The sequence below is a fragment of the Heterodontus francisci genome, chromosome 26, assembly GCF_036365525.1.
Source record: "Heterodontus francisci isolate sHetFra1 chromosome 26, sHetFra1.hap1, whole genome shotgun sequence".
In the NCBI taxonomy this organism is placed as follows: Eukaryota; Metazoa; Chordata; class Chondrichthyes; order Heterodontiformes; family Heterodontidae; genus Heterodontus; species Heterodontus francisci.
Window position 1 is genome coordinate 33124880 of NC_090396.1, and position 21447 is coordinate 33146326.

Below are 21447 nucleotides of genomic sequence, written 5' to 3' on the forward strand. Positions count from 1 at the left end.
ACAACGCCAGCTTCACCAACATAACCCTGTAGCTAAAATCCCTCATCCCTGTAACAATTCTGGTAAATCTCCTCCGCACCCTGTTATGGAAAGGTGGATGGTGGCATGGCTGGTTTCCACTTTTCATCGCCCAACTGACCACACAGTGTTTTCGTGTTACTAATGTTTCAACCCCTGTGTTTTACATGCCAAATAAACAGTGACAGATTTTCTTGTAGGTTTAAACAGAAGGGTAACTATTTATTAAACAATATTCATTCCCCGAAATGTTCGCAACACCACTCACTCACTCTCAAGGGAAGATAAATAGAAGGTAAAGGGTAAGAGTTCAAGGTGTAAAAGTCTAATGTTTCAGGGAAAACCTGTGGGATACTCTCAAAGTGAATTTTACAATTGCAGGCCTGGTTGCTGGTTGTCTTTAATTGCTGGGCTGTTGCATCTTTCTGGCAGTCCACTTTGGGTTGAAGACGGTGCTGATGGCTTAGTTCAATTCTCACAGGTGGAAGAGTAGTTTTTACAAAGGCACTCTCTTATCTCTGTTGTAGCTGGCTTCCAACTTGTTTCAGCAGGGTTCAACTGTGTTGGCTGGAACTGATCGCTCTCTCTCAGCCTTGCTGGAATTCAAGATGGCTTTAGATGTTTATTTACTGTGTGGCTCAGGACAGGCCAAACTGATCTTGATGTCTGAAGTTCGAATTGGCAAGACCCCCTTTGTTCCTCAAAATGATTACCTTTTAAGGTGAATTTACAAATGCTAATTTCACCCATGTGACCTTAGGTTTTCTTCTTGCTAGGCTGCGCAATGGCCTTTTGATGGCCCTATTTTGAGGACACGAGGACTGTTCACAATCCATTGTAGTGAAGGTTAGTTGGAGACAAAACGTCTGGGGAAGGCCTTTGTCTTAGTTTGTTTGAGTCTCGCTCATATCCATATGTTCCATATCTGTCTTATTTCCACGCAGACGTGGTTGATTGGTTTTCAGTCTTAGTAGACAATGGATGTAGATTACAGTGCAGGAGGTGGTATGAGTCACGTGACTTGCCTTCCATTTTGTGAACAATTTAGTTTCAGTTTTAGTGACATAGCACTGAAACAGGCCCTTCGGCCCACCGAGTCTGTGCTGACCAACAACCATCCATTTATACTAATCCGACATTAATCCCAGATTCCCTCCATTCTCCTACCACCTATCTACACTAGGGGCAATTTACAATGGCCAATTTACCTGTCAACCTACAAGTCTTTGGCTGTGGGAGGAAACCGGAGCACCCGGCGGAAACCCACGCAGTCACAGGGAGAACTTGCAAACTCCGCACAGGCAGTACCCAGAACTGAACCTGGGTCGCTGGAGCTGTGAGGCTGCGGTGCTAACCACTGTGTCACTGTGCCAATCTTCTAAAATTGTTCTAATTTTTAGAACTTCAGTTTAATTCTGTATTTTCATCGTTACACTTCTCGTGAGCGTGAAAACCATCTCAAGGACCCTCACATCCTTCTGAAAGTGTGGTGACCAGAACTAGAAGCAATACTCTAGTTGGGGGCCTAACTAGAGCTTTATAAATGTTCAGCATAACTTCCCTGCTTTTGTACTTAATAACTCTATTTATGAAGCCAAGATCCCATATGCTTTGCTAACCACTCTCTCCCTATGTCCCTGCCACCTTCAAAGATCCATGCACCCCCAGGTCCCTCTGCCCCTGCACACTCTTCAGAATTAAGTCTATAATGCCTCTCCCTATCCCTCCTGCCAAAATGCATCACCCCACACGCTCCTGTATTAAATTCCATTTGCCACTTCGCTTCCCATTTGGCTAGCCTGTGTACCGTTGCAGTCGATTTGGATCATCTTCACTGTTTGTCACTCCTCCAACTTTGGTATCATTGGCATATTTTGAAATTTTACTCTGTATTCCAATAGCCAAGTCATTTGCAGAAATCAAAAAAGCATTGGTCCTAGCACTGACAGTTGAGGAACCATCCCCCAGTCTGAAAAACAACCATTTCCTACAACTCGCTGTTTTCTATTCTTAAGTCAATTTTAAATTAAAAAGAATCTCTATTAAACCTCAATTGTGATTTTTTTTTAAAAGTTGTTTTAGTGTTTGTTTCCACAGATTTCCACAGTCCCTGAAGGGTTGATATACAATCTTAGCACAGATCCAGTGTTACATGGTTATGAGCAGCTACTGTAGAATCTGTGATAAACATAATTTTGGTATTTTATTGCCAAATGTTAAATGATGTCATTTCAATTAAATGATTGGATATCTTGAAATTAATCATCCAATTGGAAAAACAAAGAATAGAAGAAATAGCAGGAGTAGGTTATTCAGCCCTTCAAGCCTGTTCCACTATTCAATATGATCGTGACTGATCTTCTAACTCAACTCCACCTACCCACACTGTCCCTATATCCCTTAGTTCCTCTGTATCCAAAGATATATCATCTCTGACTTCAATATACTCAATGACGGAGCATCCACAGCTCTCTGGGTGGAGAATTTCAAAGATTCACAATCCTTTGAGTGAAGAAATTTCTCCCCATCTCAGTCTTAAAAGGCCGACATCTTATTCTGAGACTGATCATAGTTCTAGACTCCCCAGCGAGGAGAAACATCCTGCCAGCATCTACCTTATCAAACCCTTGAAGAATTTTATACATTCAATGAGATCACCTCTCATTCTTCTAAAGTCTAAGAAGTATAGGCCCAGTTGACTCAATCTTTCCTCATATGAAAATCCTGTCATCCCAGGAATCAGTCTGGTGAACTATCACCGCACTCCCCCTAAGAAAAGTATAACCTTCCTTAGGTAAGTAGGCCAAAACTGTACACAATACTCCTGGTGTGGTCTCACCTAGGCGCTATACAATTGCACTAAAACTTCTTCACTCTTGAACTCCAATTCCTTTGCAATAAAGACTAACATACCATTTGTTTTTCGAATTGCTTGCTATACCTCCAGCATCTGTGGTATTTTGCTTTTATGTTAACTTTGTGACTTCTGTTCAAGAATACACATTTCCCTGTGTCTCACCATTTAAAAAATATTTTTTCTTTTTTCTTTCACAATTGATAACTTCACACTCCCCCATATTATATGCTATCATACTCTTAGTAAACAATTGTGTATATTTCCTCTAATCTCATTTGTAGTTAAAAATTAAAGTTGCTGTATGCTAAGATTTTTAAATTATTGCTCAATACAATAATATAAACATATACCTTAAACCCAAGATTTGCATTCAGCAGTATAAATCTCAAGATATTTCAATGTGTAGCACAATATTAATTATTGTAAAATTCAATATTTTGTGTATTTTCTCACATTTTGGAGAGGATGATGTGCCTTTTCAGCATTGTCACGAGGATTTTTTAATACGAAGTGTCCCGGTAGGTACGTGAAATTTTCAAATTGCCTAATAGTGCAATTAAAGAGTTTGCCCTTCCAATATTGGTTGTAGCTGGAGATAGTATTTCCAGATAACACTCGAGTGAAGTAAAGGTTTGTCACTGGCAATGGTAGTGGTGGAAATAAATTAGAGGTAATGAATCAAGAGCATCATACAATATTAGATGAAGTGCATATTTCCTTCCATTATACTAAATAAAGGCAGTGACACTAACAGGTTTTTTGCCATATAAATAAACCTTGACTTTTCCTATAATGGGTACTTGCTTTAATTACAGATCCAGAAGCTTGGGCAGGAAAAACAACCTATCCTCAAACTGCTCATTCCTCAAATACAGTGGAAGCAGAGTCTTTGAATATTTTTAAGGCAGGGGTAGATAGATTCTTGATAAGCAAGGGGGTGGAAGGCTAATAGGGATAGGTGGAATTGTGGAGTAATCAGTTCAGCCATGAACTTATTGAATGGTGGAGCAGGGTCGAGTGGCCTACTCCTGCTCCTAATACATATGCTCCTAGTACCTGAAACTTGACATTCAATTCAATGGGGAAAAATGTTCTTCTCTATTAGTTCCCAGTCTCGAAAAGGACTTGTCATACTCTGCATCAACATAGAGTGCCACGCCGTGGTGGTGGCCTCCCCAAGGACAGGTCCTCTGCTCTTTTTCAGCACCAGGAGAGCATGACTAGGGAAGAGGGATATGAGGTGGTTTCTCGTTGCCTTCCTCAGACCAGAACAGGAATTGAACTCACACTGCTGACTTTGTTCTGAACCACACGCTAGCCATCTCGTCAACTGAGCTACCTGGTCCCCTCAACAGTATCTTGCCGAGAGATTCAGCACTGAAAAATACATTGAATGGTGTGAAGTTGCGATAATAACCCGCTAAACTGAACAGAAAAAATTGGGGCTTGTCCAATCACGTGTAAGTGAGTTTTTGATGGCGTGATAAGTCTTAATTACTGCCAATCAACCTCTCTGGCACTGAAATTTTACTTTGACACATTTGGAGTCTCATTCCTTCATATTTTAATTATTACCGGAAATTTTTAAAAATATTAAAATAAACTTTTTTTTAAGCTATTTTAGCTCTTGCTCTTAATCCCATCTTTAATTCCCTCTCTTAATTTTGATTTCTGTACATGATTTTAATTTGAGTTAAATATTCTAACTTATACTTCCTGGTTGAGACTGTGTGCACCTCAGTAACAATTCTTAACTTTGACCAGTTGTAGACACATGCCATTGCTTGTCCTATTCATACAGATCAGAGATTCCCTGTTGAGGGTACTGTGCTATATCAGACTCCCATTGACTATACGCTGTTGATTAAAACCCACGAAAGGTCTGTGGGCAGATATAAGCGTAATGAATGGCAAATAGCACTCATGCACCACTGTCAGCAAAATCCTGTCCATAGTGTGGGACTAGGATCACATGTAGGCATGTTTCATCATCTGAATTCAATATGTACCAACACATTCCAGACGACATATTGTAAACCAATAATTTTAAAAGGCCTCTTTAAAAACTTCATCCTAGGGTGTTAAAAGAAGTGGCATGTGAGATAGTTGATGCGTTAGTTTCAATTTTCCAAAATTCCGTAGATTCGGGGAAGGTTCTGTTAGATTGGAAAATAGCAAATGTAACTCCTTTATTCAAAAAGGGAGGGAGGCAGAAAGCAGGAAACTACAAGCCAGTTAGCTTAACATCTGTCATAGGGAAAATGTTAGAAGCTATTATTAAAGATGTTATAGCAGGGCATTTAGAAAAATTCAAGTTAATCAGGCAGAGTCAACATGGTTTTGTGAAAGGGAGATCATGTTTAACCAATTTACTGGAGTTCTTTGAAGAAGTCACATGTGCTGTGGATAAAGAGGAACCAATGGATGTATTGTACTTAGAGTGCCAGAAGGCATTTGATAAGGTGCCACATCAAAGGTTATTACAGAAAACAAAAGCTCATGGTGTAGGGGGTAACATATTGGCATGGACAGAAGATTGGCTACCTAACAGGAAACAGAGAGTAGGCATAAATGGGTCATTTTCTGGTTGGCAAGATGTACTGAATGAGTGGTGTGCCACAGGGATCTGTGCTGGGACCTCAACTTTTTACAATTTATATAAATGACTTAGATGAAGGGACTGAAGGTATGGTTGCTAAATTTGCTGATGACACAAAGATAGGTCGGAAAGTAAGTTGTGAAGAGGACAGAAGGAGGCTACAAAGGGATATAGATAGGTTAAGTGAGTGGGCAAAGACCTGACAAATGGAGTATAATGTGGGAAAGTGGGAAATTGTCCATTTTGGCAGGAAGAATAAAAAAGCATATTATCTAAATGGTGAGAGATTGCAGAGCTCTGAGATGCAGAGGGATCTGAGAGTCCTAGTGCATGAATCGCAATGGGTTAGTACACAAGTACAGCACGTAATTAGGAAAGCTAATAAACAACAACATTCTATCGCGAGGGGAATTGAATACAAAAATAGGGAGGTTATGTTTCAGCTGTACAGGACGTTGGTGAGACCACGTCTGGGAGTACTGTGTACAGTACTGGTCTCCTTATTTAAGGAAGGATGTAAATGCGTTGGACGCAATACAGAGAAGGTTTACTAGCCTAATACCTGGAATGGGTGGGTTGTCTTATGAGGAAAGAGTGGACAGGCTAGGCTTGTATCCGCTGGAATTTAGAAGAGTAAGAGGCGACTTGATTGAAACGTACAAGATCCTGTGTCTTTGGAAATCCCTTCCTCAGAAGGCGGTGGAAGCAGAGTCTTTGAATATTTTTAAGGCAGAGGTGGATAAATTCTTGATAAGAGAGGGGGTGTAAGGTTATCGGGCGTAGGTGGAAGCGTGGAGTAATCAGTTCAGCCATGAACTTATTGAATGGCGGAGCAGGCTCAAACGGCTGAGTGGCCTACTCCAGCTCCTGTATGTTTGTATGTAAAACCAAAACATCAGTCCATAAGAATTCAGTTCCCCAACAGGGATCACAATAACACACTGTTAGTAAATTTTGCATTTTGTCATCTGCACATGTTCTTCATATATCATTATCAAGGTCGTGGATCTTTTACCCTTTCTATTGAATAGCATTTGTTAAATCTTCAACATGGTTTAAAAGCAACTTCAGCTTGGATCCTAACAGACAATCTGTTTTAACATCCAAAAATTTCAAACATTAACATTTTCCAGAATTTTGTGTTTTTTAAAGCTTGCAACACAGCAGTTCAGACAAAGTTAGTTTGCAAAACTTCAGCCAAATTGGATTATAAATTCAACCAACTGTACATTTATTAAAAGGAAGAAAATGGACAGAACAATGAAAATGAGAGTCAACAAAAGCTCATGTTTGATCAAATTATTACATAATTCTTCATTCCATCTGCAAGATCCTTTTTATTTTAATTTACATAGATCTGGTTCACAAATGCAGAATGGATCAATCTCTAATCTCTATGAATCACGGTTAGAAGCAAGATTGTTAGAAGCTAACTAGTACAACATATTTTGATACTCAGAATTGTTCCAAATTAAAAACATTGGATACACGCTACAGGAACATGCTATTCAGCTAAGCAGTCCATTCCGGCATTTATGTTCCACTCGAGCTTCCTCCCATCTTTCCTCATCCAAATCTATCATAACCCTCTATTCCTTTCTCCCTCATATGCTTGTCTAGCTTCCCCTTAAATGCATCTATACAATTCCCTTCAACCACCCCCTGTGGTAGCAAGTTTCACATTCTCACCACTCTTTGGGTAAAGAAATTTCTTTCTTATATTGACGGCCTCTAGTGCGGCTCTTCCCCACAAGTGGAAACAATTTCTCTGTATCCACTCTATCAAAACCTTTCATAATTTTAAAGACCTCTATTAGGTCACCCCTCAGCCTTCTTTTTTCAAGCGAAAAGAGACCCAGTCCGTTCATCCTTTCCTGAAAGATATACCCACACATTCCTGGTATCATCTTTGTAAATCTTCTCTGCACTCTCTTCAGTGCCTCTACATCTTTTCTATATGGTGACCAGAACTGCACGCAGTATTCTAAGTGTGGTCTAACCAAGGTTTCATACAGGTTTAACATGACTTCCCTACTTTCCAATTCTATCCTTCTAGAATTGAGGTCTAGTGCTTTTTTTTTTTAAATGCCTTGCTAACCTGTGGCATAACTTCTAGTGATCGACATATTTGTATTCCAAGATCCCTCTATTCCTCTTCCTCACCTTCCAAGTAATATGTGATCTCCCTATTCTTCCTACCAAAATGTACTACTTCACATTTATCTACATTTGTCAACTATTTGCCCATTCTGCAAGTTTATTTATGTCCTCCTGTAATTTGTTGCAGTCCTCTTCAGTATTGACTATTCCCCCCCTCCCCTCCACCAAACATTTGGTGTCATCTGCAAATTTAGAAATTGTGTTTTTGGTTTCAAAGTCCAAATCGTTGACATAAATTGAGAACAGCAGTGGTCCCAGCACTGATCCTTGTCAAACATCACTTCCCATCTTCTGCCACTCTGAATAACGACACCTTACTCCCACTCTCTGCTTTCCATCTTGAAGGCAGCTAGCAATCCATTCTGCCACTTGTCCCCGACTCTGCATTCTCTGACCTTATTCATTAGTCAATTATGGGACACCTTATCAAAGGCCATCTGAAAATCCAGATAAATGACATTTTTTGCATTACCATTGTCTACTCTCTCTGTTAACTCCTTAAAAAATTCAATGTTAGTCAAGCAAGATTTTTCCCTTTTGAAATCCATGCTGACTATTCATTATTTCATTATTATATTTTTCTATTCTAGATGTTCTATTTTCTGCTGTAATAGGGATTCCATTATTTTTCATACCATCAATGTTAAGCTGACTAGTATATAATTCCCCGCGCATGCTCTGCCCCCCTTTTCAAATATAGGAATTATGTTAGCTATCTGCCACTCCTCTGGCACTACACCTCTATCTAATGAATTATTAAATCTGTATAGTAACGCTTCTGCTATCTCTTCCCTAGATTCTTTTAAAATGCATAGTGAATTCCACCGGACCGGGGCTTCATCCTGTTTGAGTTTGATTAATTTATTCAATACGTCCCTATTTTAAAGGAGTTCCAGGATTTTGACCCAGCGACAGTGAAGGATCAGTGATATAGTTCCAAGTCAGGGTGGTGTGTTGCTTGGCGGGGAACTTGCCGGTGGTGGTGTTCCCATGCATCTGCTGCCCTCGTCCTTCTAGGTGGTAGAAGTCGCTGGTTTGGAAGGTGCTTTTGAAGGATCATTGGTGAGTTGCTGCAGTGCATTTTGTAGATGGTGCACACTGCTGCCACTGTGCATCGGGAGTGGATGGGGTGCCAATCAAGCGGTCTGCTTCGTCCTGGATGGTGTCGAACTTCTTGAGTGTTGTTGGAGCTGCACCCATACAGGCAAGTGGAGTGTATTCCATCACACACATCTTCTGGGCACCACACTACAGGAAGGATGTGACTGTACTGGAGAGGGTGCAGAGGAGATTCACCAGGATGTTGCCTGGGCTGGAGCATTTCAACTATGAAGAGAGACTGAAAAGGCTAGGGTTGTTTTCCTTAGAGCTCAGAAGGCTAAGGGGGCACATGATTGAGGTAAGCAAAATTATGAGGGGCATTGATAGGTTAGATAGGAAGAAACTTTTTCTCTTAGCGGATGGGTCAATAGCCAGGGGGCATAGATTTAAGGTAAGGGGCAGGAGGTTTAGAGAAAATTTGAGGAAAAAAAATTTCACCCAGAGGGTGCTTGGAATCTGGAACACACTGCCTGAAGAGATGGTTGAGAGAGGAAACCTCACAACATTTAAGAAGTATTTAGATGAGCACTTGAAACGCCATAGCATACAAAGCTATGGGCCAAGTGCTGGAAAATGGGATTTGAATAGTTAGGTGCTTGATGGCCGGCAGAGACACAATGAGCCAAAGGGCCTGTTTCTGTGCTTTGTAACTCTATGACTCTAAAATATATTTTAAATGCACTAATCTCATTATTCATCTCATCAATTAATGTCATGTCTATCTGTTCTATCTCCCTTAATATTTCTGCCATCTCTCTCTCATTATCTGTGGTATTATCTTCTTTCCCTTCATGGTCCTATTCCCATCCCAGCCTTCCTTTTCAAACTGATGTGCCGGTAAAATATTTTGCTATCTTGTTTAATGTTCCTTGATAACATGATTTCATAGTTCCTCTTTGCCTTCCTAATTGTTTTTATAACTTCTCCCCTAATCAATTTCAACAAAGAATACAAATGTAGCTACACAGACTGAAATGCACATCAATATACCAATGTGTAAAGGAAATTCAAAATCTCTGAGAACTACTTATTTTTAAATTACAGTTTCATTATTGTGGAGTAATTCTACATTTCTTCAACGAACCAAAGCTATAAAAGAATGAAACATACATTTATGCAATGCCTGTCATTATGTCAGTTATACATCAGTATCTTTTTCTAAGTCTAAATGGTTCCCCATTACAACTTGAATGGTCATGAATAGGCACACTTACACTTTAATCTTATAAATGGCATTACTGTAAGTCTATATTAAGGAGTTTCTTATTTATGGTTCCAAAACCTAGATTTGAATGGAATACCATGGGAAAGAGATGACAATGTTCATGCTAGCCCATTAAATTTCCAAAATCAAAGCATATGTAAATTCTTTACTTAAACATCTAAGATTTTCAACCTCCAGTAAGAATGCAAATAGAATCCTCACACAACTATTATGCAACAGTAATATTTGCTTCATTGCAAAATTGATCAAAAGTAGACAAAGTTTTTTCTTAGATAACCGTTCACATTTTTATAGTGTTTAAATTAAATTCTGAAGATACAAAGCCAGTGGTTTACTGCACTGATCGAGTACGAACATCTATTAACAGTGTAAAATATTTTGATATTTGATTAACAAAAGTTTTGCATTACCTAAATTGACTTCAGAAATAAAGGATGTTCCTTTCAAACATATTCAAACTTAAATTTGTTTGCTTAATTATTCAACGTCAGCATGAAAACACATCAGAATGTCTTGGGCAAATGGGTTACATTCATCAATATAGGTACTCAAACAAAAGGAGAGTTGGATGTGTACAACTCTAAATTCCTCAAAGCAAGCCTACAGCCTCAAACTGTTAATATATACTGGTTGTCAACTCTACTTACTGCATGTGCTTGTGTTTTGAGGGAAAGTTGTGTTTACTACTCACCCATGTTGTAACCATATGGTGACTCGCTGGCTCCATCCTGCAGGCTGGCCAGGATCTCTCCCTTCCCAACATCACTGTCACCCACCAGCAGAAATTTCAGCAGAAAGTCATAAGCCTTCACCGGGCTACCCTTGTTACTCATCCTATCACAAGCTATGCTCCATACTGGAACGGACTGACGACAATTTCTTTCGTTAAACAAGTAAAAATTCATGAAACAAGTTTCAACTCGCCCTGCACCACCACCATTCACTTCCCAGAGAAAATTCCTCAGGGAGCTCGCGCTGCACCATTCACCGTCTAACACCAAAAAACCTTCCGTCTCCTTTCCTCCCTGCCCATTTCTTTCTTGCCTTAAACTACTTGGAACTATCACACAAATTTTTTCCTCCCCCTCCCAATTTTTCTGCCTTGCTACAGACCCCACTTTGAAACCCCTTTAAACTAAGATCGACACAGTCCGTCACCAAGTATACAACGATCTCTCCTCTAACGATTCAACACCTCTCGTCTTGAGCGATTCCCCCCCGTTCTCCCATCATTGGTCGAAGTCCGATATAGGCGGGCTCTGCTTTCTTTTTTCCCTTCTCTGATTGGACAACTTATCTATCAATCTCGTCTATCCCCGCCTCCTTGGGTCTTGTTTACATATCGCACCCGCTGGGGTCCTCGGCAGCCACCTGCGCCGCCGGGGATTGTGGGAGTTGTAGTTTCTCCTGCGTGGCACTGGGTGCGTGTAGGTGCTTAAACCACGCCCCTTTGTTTTCCTTAAATTGCAACGTTGGTTAATCTCCAGAAAATTAACCAATAACGTTTTAAATACAGGATGTTAATATTTTACATTATTCAGAGAACACTGTATTCTTCCTATCAGCATCAGGCTGTCCATTGACAGCTTCCAGCCGAAGTCCCCGCAGCCGGCTGGCGAAGATGGAGAGTTTGCTGAAACGGGAGTTGAACACTGTTGGTCTGAGAGAGTTGGGCTATGCAAGGGGCGGGTGTATTAGCCAAGGGCAGAGTTATGAGACGGATTCGGGAAGAGTTTTTGTTAAAATCAATCACAAAAGCCAGGTTGATGCATTTTCTTTACCGTTTGTTTGAAAGTTGTTATGGTGCGTACAATGGGGCGGGCCAGTCTGGTAGGATTATATGGTGCAAGGAATGCAAAGAGTCGTGATAATGATACCTCCTGCCAAAAGAGGGGGAAGGACAGGAGAAAGTTGGGTTTTTCACTTTGGAAAAGAGGTGGAGGTGCACAATATAATTAGGAAAATGGAAAAGAGACCTGAATATTACTTTAAATTGTGGCAGTAAAACAAGAGGATACAGGTTCAAATTGGTTAAAAAAATTAGAATTGATATAATAACTTTTATACCAAGAATGATCAATGTATGGAATAAATTTCCAGAGAGAGGGGAAAATCGAAGAAACAAATTGTGGAGAAAGTTATCTGAATGGATACATTTAGGTGGTGCAAAATTAAGGTTCCCAACTCTGGGTGGGTGTATTCCTGGAGATTTCATCACACCACCTCCTAGCTCCAATGATCCTGCATAGTCAAACAGCCTTTCTTCCATTTCCAATATTTCTATAATTCATAAATGAGAGTGTTCAAAGAAAATGATAAAAAAAACTTTTTTTTCAATGTTCTTGTGATTTTTATCCTGGGTTGCTTGCAGTCGTGTCCATGTGATTAATATTTAATTCCTGAAAAGTCCAGGGCAATCCTGCAGGGTTGGCAACCCTAAGTTAATTAGGTGCCTTCATTTAGAATTATCTTGTGATGTTTGAATGGTGACACAAAAGAGGGAGGGAAATAATATATAACGGGCGTTTTAGGCTGAGTGCTCTTGTACTGAATACATTAATTAATTAGCATTACAGATTTTTTTAAGCGTGTATTTGTACACTTAGGAATAGCACCAGAAATAACGAGGAGAACGTAGAAAAATAATTGCTTTGTGAAAAGATTTTAAAAATATGGACTACATTGCCACAAGTGGCTATTGGAGTTGATTAAATTGTAACATTAAAGAGGGAGTTAGGAAAAAAAATTGAAAAATATGAAATGGTATGAAGAAAAAGAAGGAAAGTGGAACTAAAGTAGATTGTTACAGTGTGGAGTCAGCAATGGCAGAGCCACAATAGGTCATTTATATTCACTGACATTGAATGTAAATATTTACAAAATATTGAACCAGTAGAAGCAAAAACGAAACCCAATTATAAAACTGAACTTGCATAGCCAAAGGGTATATCTGCCCTCAAATGTACGAGGATACAAGTTGGTGGCTGTGATTCATTGTTCACATATATGGTGAAGTTTCCAGCCTGTGAAGGCTTTGTGCTTATGCTCAGTCAGGTCCTGTATTTCATGGTCATCTTGTCAAATCAGTCATGATGCTTCCTGGTGGAGAAGTCAAGGACCTCTTTGCAGGTGCTTGTTATGTTGGTCTTTAGGGTCAACCAGGCACTAATGGCACAAAGCATTCCTGGTGGCTGGAGAATGAGAGGTTGGCAGTAAGCTGCTGACTGAGAAAGGCCATTTTAGCAAGATCTTTGAGGCCTTCGATGTTAATTTTCTTGTGGCATTGCCTTTGATGCTTCTGCTGCACAGGGGCTAGACTGTTGGGGATGGTAGATTGGATGAGGCGGTGGTCAGTCCAGCAGTCTTCAGTACCTGTCACGGCGTGGGTGGATGTAGCCATCTTTGTGGTCCCTCGCTTGTACCATGACGTAAGCAAGTAGGTGCTAATGCTTAGATATCCTTGTTGCCATGAGGTCTTGTGTTTGTCTTACCGGCGAAGCAGGGTGTTAGTTATGACGAGGTTATGCTCAAGGCATTTCGTCAGGAGGACTCTGTTGGAGTTTGCTTTCCCTACTGCTCCCTTGCCTCACTTTCTTCCAGAGATTCATGTCCTTCCTGACTCTGACATTGAAGGCTCTGAGGTGGATCAGTTTGTTGTCTTTTTATTATTCTTTCTTGGGATAATCCTTAGTCTGTGCTGTCTTGTCACCAATTCATCAACCAAGAGGAAAAAATCATGTACTAAACCTTTTGTAAGATTTAAAGCCTCCCTTACATCCTTCTAATATCACTGAGAAAATTTAATTAACTATAATCACTTATTCCTTGTTTAATTTGAATAAATTTTCATTATGCTTTTTCTATGGCTTGAATATCCTTTCCTTGTTAAAGCCTCCCAACCTGACAACTTTCCACTATCTACCCTGACCAAACCAGCACAGTGGTGGTGTGGCCCTTATCATCTCACACTTTGGTGTCTCGCCCTATTCCTCTGGCACCTTATTCTGCTTTGGGAATCTCATCTTGTTCCACCACTTCTTGAAAATCATTCTTCTTGTGCTCCCTTATGCCCCACACCAAATTTATCTGCAAGATATCCTCCCTCAGCTTCTCTACTGAGCAACTCCTCATCCTCACTGACTTAACTCTTCATCTCTTCTCCCCTTTCCCCTGAATTCAATGCCTCCCATAACCTGTCACTTCATGTAAATTCACTTGCCAATATTCACAGCCAACCCCTCATCTATAACATCTCCCATTGCCTCCACTATGGTCTCGATCACTGAAGAGGCCCCCCCCCCACCCCACTTCTGCATTTGTCTTTGGCAAAAGCTCCCTCCAAGTTACTTATAAGTTCACTTTCAAACTCCCAGCAGTCTAGTCTTTGGCCTTCCATTCGCAACATTAGTTTACAGATGTTGATTTTGCTCAGTCCCACCTCCACTTCCACCTTTGATCTTGTTCCCAGCAAAACCATTATTCCATCCCATTCGGCCATTACTTTTGGTATGGTCTCTCTTTGTTCGCTCGTCTAAAGGGGCCTGAACTAAAGGCCTGCTCGGGTCTGCAAATGAGACCGGACACGAGCCCGACAGAACCCCATCTGACCCTGAGCCCGACCTGGCCCGAGTCCTTCCATTTTTTTCCAGCCCAACCCCGACCATCAGTTAACCTACTTTCCGTTTTTCACTTTGTTCCTTACCTACACAAGCTTAAAATAACTGTAGCAAAACCACCTTTAAAGTCCAAAAAGTAAATTAACATTAAAGTCACTTACCTGAGGTGGTGATGGAGCGATCTGGCCCGATTTGACCCGAGTCCGAATGCCTGACCCATAAGTACAACCTGACCTGACCCGACCCGAACCCAACACGTCGTAGGGTCCCGTTGGGTTCAGGTCAGGTAGCAGGCCTGTAACCTGAACTGCCAAAATTACATGTTATTCCAAGATTATCCTGCAGACCAAAGATAACCCCAGCTTCCTTTCTGCACCACCAACCGTTCCCTTAAACCTTTTTCTCCAACCACCCTTACATCCAACAACATGTGAAGAGCTGATGAATTCTGTCTGGAAAATGGAGACCATCCATTTAGCTGTCTCTTCTGATTACCTCGATTCCTCTTATCCATGTAGCTTCAATCAGCACTAGCATTGATCCTACCTCCGACTGTCTTAACCCCATTGTCAATAAGCTTATAACCACCCAACCTCCCTTACTGCTTTCCATGCTAGCTGACATTGTAAATGGTTCCCTTTTCTCAGGGACTATCCCCCTCCCTTCAAAACTACCATCATTAACCTGTCCTAAAATAAGATCGCAACCATTCTGTCTTTCTAAACTACTGCCACATTTCCAATCTTCCTTTCATCTCCAAAGAGCTTGAATGTGTTGCTGCTTCCCAATTCTATATATATCTTCCTTAACAGATTTCCAGCCCTTCCACAACACTGGAATTTTTTTTTTTAATTCATTCATGGGATGGGGGCGTCACTGTCCAGGTCAGCATTTATTGCCCATCCCTAATTGCTATTGAGAAGGTGGTGATGAGCTGCCTTCTTGAACCGCTGCAGTCCATTTGGGGTAAGTACACCCACAGTGCTGTTAGGAAGGGAGTTCCAGGATTTTGACCCAGTGACAGTGAAGGAACGGCGATATAGTTCCAAGTCAGGATGGTGTGTGACTTGGAGGGGAACTTGCAGGTGGTGGTGTTCCCATGCATTTGCTGCCCTTGTCCTCTATGTTGGTAGAGGTTGCGGGTTTGGAAGGTGCTGTCTAAGGAGCCTTGGTGCATTGCTGCAGTGCATCTTGTAGATGGTACACACTGCTGCCACTGTGCGTCGGTGGTGGAGTGAATGTTTGTAGATGGGGTGCCAATCAAGCGGACTGCTTTGTCCTGGATGGTGTCGAGCGTCTTGAGTGTTGGAGCTGCACCCATCCAGGCAAGTGGAGAGTATTCCATCACACTCCTGACTTGTGCCTTGTGGATGGTGGACAGGCTTTGGGGAGTCAGGAGGTGAGTTACTCGTCTCAGGATTCCGAGCCTCTGACCTGCTGTTGTAGCCACGGTATTTATATGACTACTCCAGTTCAGTTTCTGGTCAATGGTAGCCCCTAGGATGTTGATTGTGGGGGATTCAGCGATTGTAATGCCATTGAATGTCAAGGGGAGATGGTTAGATTCTCTCTTGTTGGAGATGGTCATTGCCTGGCACTTGTGTGGCGCGAATGTTACTTGCCACTTATCAGCCCAAGCCTGGATATTGTCCAAGTCTTGCTGCATTTCTACACGGACTGCTTCAGTATCTGAGGAGTCATGAATGGTGCTGAACATTGTGCAATCATCAGCGAACATCCCCACTTCTGACCTTATTTTTGAAGGAAGGTCATTGATGAAGCAGATGAAGATGGTTGGGCTCAGGACACTACCCTGAGGAACTCCTGCAGTGATGTCCTGGAACTGAGATGATTGACCTCCAACAACCACAACCATCTTCCTTTGTGCTAGGTATGACTCCAGCCAGTGGAGGGTTTTCCCCCGATTCCCATTGACCTCAGTTTTGCTAGGGCTCCTTGATGCCATACTCGGTCAATTGCTGCCTTGATGTCAAGGGCAGTCACTCTCACCTCACCTCTTGAGTTCAGCTCAAAGTCCCAAATGACTATTTCTGTGACTGGTACATTATCCCTCCACAACCTCTTTACAACCTTAATAGTTGATCACATTGTCCTCCCATTGTCCAGTTAAGTGGTTGGTTCCACTCAGCTATCCGATTGTGATAGAGCATCTCCAGCAATGGGCATAACTTCCTGCTCCTGCAACATTTCCTTTGGAGTCCACCCGGGATGTATCCTTGCCCACTTTGCATCCTTATCTATGTTCTGCCTCTTGGTGACATCACCCATAGATGGTGTTAGCTTTCACATATACACGACTAATATCCAGCACTGCCTCTCCACCAGACAGTTCAAAGCCTGAGCATCTTACTGGTCCTTGAGTTGAGTTTGATCCAATATCTTCATCACAAACACCTCCTATCTCAGTAACATTGCCTGTATCTGCCTCTATCTATGCCGAAACCCTCATCATCTTGAGACTCAACTATTCCAATGCTATCCAGTCTTGCTTGCCCATTACCCTTTTCTTCATTGATTTACCTTGACTTCCGGTCTTCCAACACATGAAATTTAAAGTGATCATCCTCGTGCTTAAATCCCCCTATGGCCTCACCCCTTCCCAGCTTTGTATCTCCTTCAGTCTTACATCCACCCTGCAACCCTGTTTATCTGATTATGTTCTCTGGTGCACCACCTTCTCCTCTCCATCATTGGCAAGCTATGCCTTTAGTTGTCTAGGCCCCATGCTCTGGAATTCCCTCCTGAAGCCCATTCACTTCTCCAACTCCCTCACCTCCTCAATGACCTTCCTTATAACCCACCTCTCAACAAGCATTGGTCACCCTTCAATATTTTTTGTGGCTTTTTTAATATGTCTCTGTGAAGCACCTTGGGATGTTTTTCCACCTTAAAAGTGCTATATAAATGCAAAGTGTTATTACAATGGAATGCCCAGTAATACATACAATTCTCCGACTCTGCCACCAAAACCTTGTAAAAATTTGACATCACTTCATTTGCTCTTATATTCATGGCTCTATGTATAAAATCCAGAATTCTGTGTGCATATTTATGGCATTTTCTAACTTTGCATTCCTACTTTTAATGATCTATATACCTTTACCGAGAATCCCTAATGCTCTATGTTCCCCTATTGCATTGAACTGCTTTTTCCATCTATTCTTTGCATTCTTCCTCAAGGTCTACCATGTCCCCAAATTTGGTGTTGTCAGCCAACATCTGTAGCATGGATTTTGTGTTTGTATTTGCTGTCATTACTCCTCTGAAACTGACAGCATCTTCTGGAATCTACGCATGCATAGTTAAATGTGGAAATCCAGAAGTTGTTGTCGGTGATTCTACGCTTTCCCATAGGGTGTGATTTTGAAGTCCCCCTGACTGCAATCAAATAGAAATCGCTGAACTGATGAGAATTTTCTCTTTCACACAACTAGTTTCAATGTAAAAACCCTTGGAAAAGTTGCACCTTGTTGAATAAGGTGTAACTGGGTTTTTAACAGCACACTAATTTCATGACGACTGATCACTGAAGGCAGCAGTACAAGTAGATTTTTTTTGACTGAATTTGAAAATAAAACATTGATAAAAATTGCTTAAAACCCTAATTAATAAGTAGAGTAACTAAATCAGAGGGAGGAGAATACTGTATTTAGTTAGCATTTAATATTTATAGTAGGAATCTAGCACTAGGGACCATATAGTTATAACAATTTAGTAAGGATTTAATAAGTATTTATCTTAAATTAATTTATTAATTAGTGCTAGAAATGTCAGTTAGAGGGGTGAAGTGCTTCACCTGTGAGATGTGGGAGGTCCGTGACGCTTGCAGCGTTCCGGACGACTACGTCTGCAGGAAGTGTACCCAGTTGCAGCTCCTCACAGACTGCATGGATCGGTTGGAGCGCCAACTGGATGCACTTAGGAGCATGCAGGTGACAGAGAGTGTCATAGACAGGAGTTTTAGAGAAGTGGTTACACCCAAGGTGCAGGCAGATAGATGGGTGACCGCTAGAAGGGGCAGGCAGTCAGTGCAGGAATCCCTTGTGGCTATCCCCCTCTCTAACAAGTGTACCGTTTCGGATACTGTTGGGGGGGATGGCCTATCAGGGGAAAACAGCAGCAGCCAGAGCAGTGGCACCATGGCTGGCACTGTTATTCAGCAGGGAGGGACAAAGCACAGAAGAGCAATAGTTATAGGGGACGTTATAGTCAGGGGCACAGATAGGCGCTTCTGTGGACGTGAAAGAGACTCCAGGATGGTATGTTGCCTCCCTGGTGCCAGGGTCAAGGATGTCTCTGAACGGACAGGGGACATTCTGAAGGGGGAGGGTGAACAGCCAGACGTTGTGGTACACATCGGTACCAATGACATAGGCAGGAAGAGTGACGAGGGCCTGCAGGGGGAGTTTCGGGAGTTAGGTAGAAAGTTAAAAGACAGGGCCTCTAGGGTTGTAATCTCAGGATGAACTTAGAGCTTGGATTAGTACTTGGAACGATGATGTTGTTGCTATTACAGAGACTTGGTTGAGGGAAGGACAGGATTGGCAGCTAAATGTTCCAGGATTTAGAAGCTTCAGGCGGGATAGAGGGGGATGTAAAAGGGGTGGGGGAGTTGCATTACTTGTTAAGGAAAATATCACAGCTGTACTGCGGGAGGACACCTCGGAGGGGTTGTGCAGCGAGGCAATATGGGTGGAGCTCAGGAATAGGAAGGGTGCAGTCACTATGTTCGGGGTTTTCTACAGGCCTCCCAACAGCCAGCGGGAGGTAGAGGAGCAGATATGTAGACAGATTTTGGCAAGATGTAAAGGTAACAGGGTTGTAGTGATGGGTGATTTTAACTTCCCCTATATTGACTGGGACTCACTTAGTGCTAGGGGCTTAGATGGGGCAGAATTTGTAAGGAGCATCCAGGAGGGCTTCTTGAAACGATATGTAGATAGTCCAACAAGGGATGGGGCCATACTGGACCTGATATTGGGGAATGAGCCCGGCCAGGTGGTCGAAGTTTCAGTAGGGGAGCATTTCGGGAACAGTGACCATAATTCCATAAGTTTTAAGGTACTTGTGGATAAGGATAAGAGTAGTCCTTGGGTGAAGGTGCTAAATTGGAGGAAGGCTAATTATAACAATATTAGGCAGGAACTGAAGAATTTAGATTGGGGGCAGCTGTTTGAGGGTAAATCAACATCTGACATGTGGGAGTCTTTCAAATGTCAATTGATTAGAATCCAGGACCAGCATGTTCCTGTGAGCAAGAAGGATAAGTTTGGCAAGTTTCGGGAACCTTGGATAACGCGGGATATTGTGAGCCTCGTCAAAAAGAAAAAGAAAGCATTTGTAAGGGCTGGAAGGCTAGGAACAGACGAATCCCTTGAATATAAAGACAGTAGAAAGGAACTTAAGCAAGGAGTTAGGAGGGCTAAAAGGGGTCATGAAAAGTCATTGGCAAACAGGATTAAGGATAATCCCAAGGCTTTTTATACATGTATAAAGAGCAAGAGGGTAACTAGGGAAAGGGTTGGCCCGCTCAAGGACAGAGAAGGGAATCTATGTGTGGAGCCAGAGGAAATGGGCGAGGTACTAAATGAGTACTTTGCATCAATATTCACCAAAGAGAAGGACTTGGTGGATGATGAGCCTAGGTGAGGAAGTGTAGATAGTCTCAGTCATCTCATTATCAAAAGGGAGGAGGTGTTGGGTGTCTTGCAAAGCATTGAGGTAGATAAGTCCCCAGGGCCTGATGGGATCTACCCCAGAATACTAAGGGAGGCAAGGGAACAAATTGCTGAGACCTTGACAGAAATCTTTGCATCCTCATTGGCTACAGGTGAGATCCCAGAGGGCTGGAGAATAGCCAATGTTGTACCTCTGTTTAAGAAGAGTAGCAAGGATAATCCAGGAAATTATAGGCCGGTGAGCCTTACATCAGTGGTAGGGAAATTATTAGAGAGGATTCTTCGGGACAGCATTTACTCCCATTTGGAAACAAACAAACTTATTAGCGAGAGGCAGCATGGTTTTGTGAAGGAGAGGTCGTTTCTCACTAATTTGAGTTTTTTGAGGTAGTGACAAAGATGATTGATGAAGGAAGGGCAGTGGATGTTATCTATATGGACTTCAGTAAAGCCTTTGACAAGGTCCCTCATGGCAGACTGGTACAAAAGGTGAAGTCACATGGGATCAGAGGTGAGCTGGCAAGATGGATACAGAACTGGCTCTGTCATAGAAGACAGAGGGTAGCAGTGGAAGGGTGCTTTTCTGAATGGAGGGATGTGACTAGTGGTGTTCCACAGGGATCAGTGCTGGGACCTTTGCTGTTTGTAGTATATATAAATGATTTGGAGGAAAATGTAGCAGGTCCACGGGTCACTGAAAGTGGCAACGCAGGTGAATAAGGTACTCAAGAAGGCATACGGCATGCTTGCCTTCATTGGTCGGGGAACAGAGGAAAAAAATATGGCAAGTCATGCTGCAGCTGTACAGAACTTTAATTAGGCCACACTTAGAATATTGCATGCAATTCTGGTCGCCACACTACCTGAAGGACGTGGAGGGGGTATAGAAGAGGTTTACCAGGATGTTGCCTGGTCTGGAGGGCATTAACTATGAGGAGAGTTTGGATAAACTCGGATTGTTTTCTCTGGAACGATGGAGGTGGAGGGGCGACATGATAGAGGTTTACAAAGTTATGAGCGGCATGGACAGAGTGGATAGTCAGAAGCTTTTTCCCAGGGTGGAAGAGTCAGTTACTAGGGGACATAGGTTTAAGGTGAGAGGGGCAAAGTTTAGAGGGGATGTGCGAGGCGAGTTCTTCACACAGAGAGTGGTGAGTGCCTGGAACTTGCTG

At 42.1% G+C, this 21447-nt stretch overlaps 2 protein-coding genes across 3 annotated transcripts in view; one reads left to right on the top strand and one right to left on the bottom strand.

Moving 5' to 3' along the window:
• LOC137384248 (ras-related protein Rab-40B) overlaps positions 1 to 10951 on the bottom strand; it is a 164334-nt gene extending 153383 nt beyond the window's left edge. For both annotated transcript variants that reach the window (XM_068057989.1, XM_068057988.1), the window contains exon 1: positions 10652 to 10951. In XM_068057989.1, the coding sequence (XP_067914090.1) occupies positions 10652 to 10865 (214 nt within the window). In that variant the 5' untranslated portion in view covers positions 10866 to 10951. The remainder of the gene's footprint in view (positions 1 to 10651) is intronic.
• A 596-nt stretch (positions 10952 to 11547) lies between these two features.
• The window catches only part of fn3krp (fructosamine 3 kinase related protein), a 53669-nt gene continuing 43769 nt past the window's right edge, over positions 11548 to 21447 (top strand). The window contains exon 1 of the mRNA XM_068057990.1: positions 11548 to 11722. Within this exon, the coding sequence (XP_067914091.1) occupies positions 11582 to 11722 (141 nt within the window). The 5' untranslated portion in view covers positions 11548 to 11581. The remainder of the gene's footprint in view (positions 11723 to 21447) is intronic.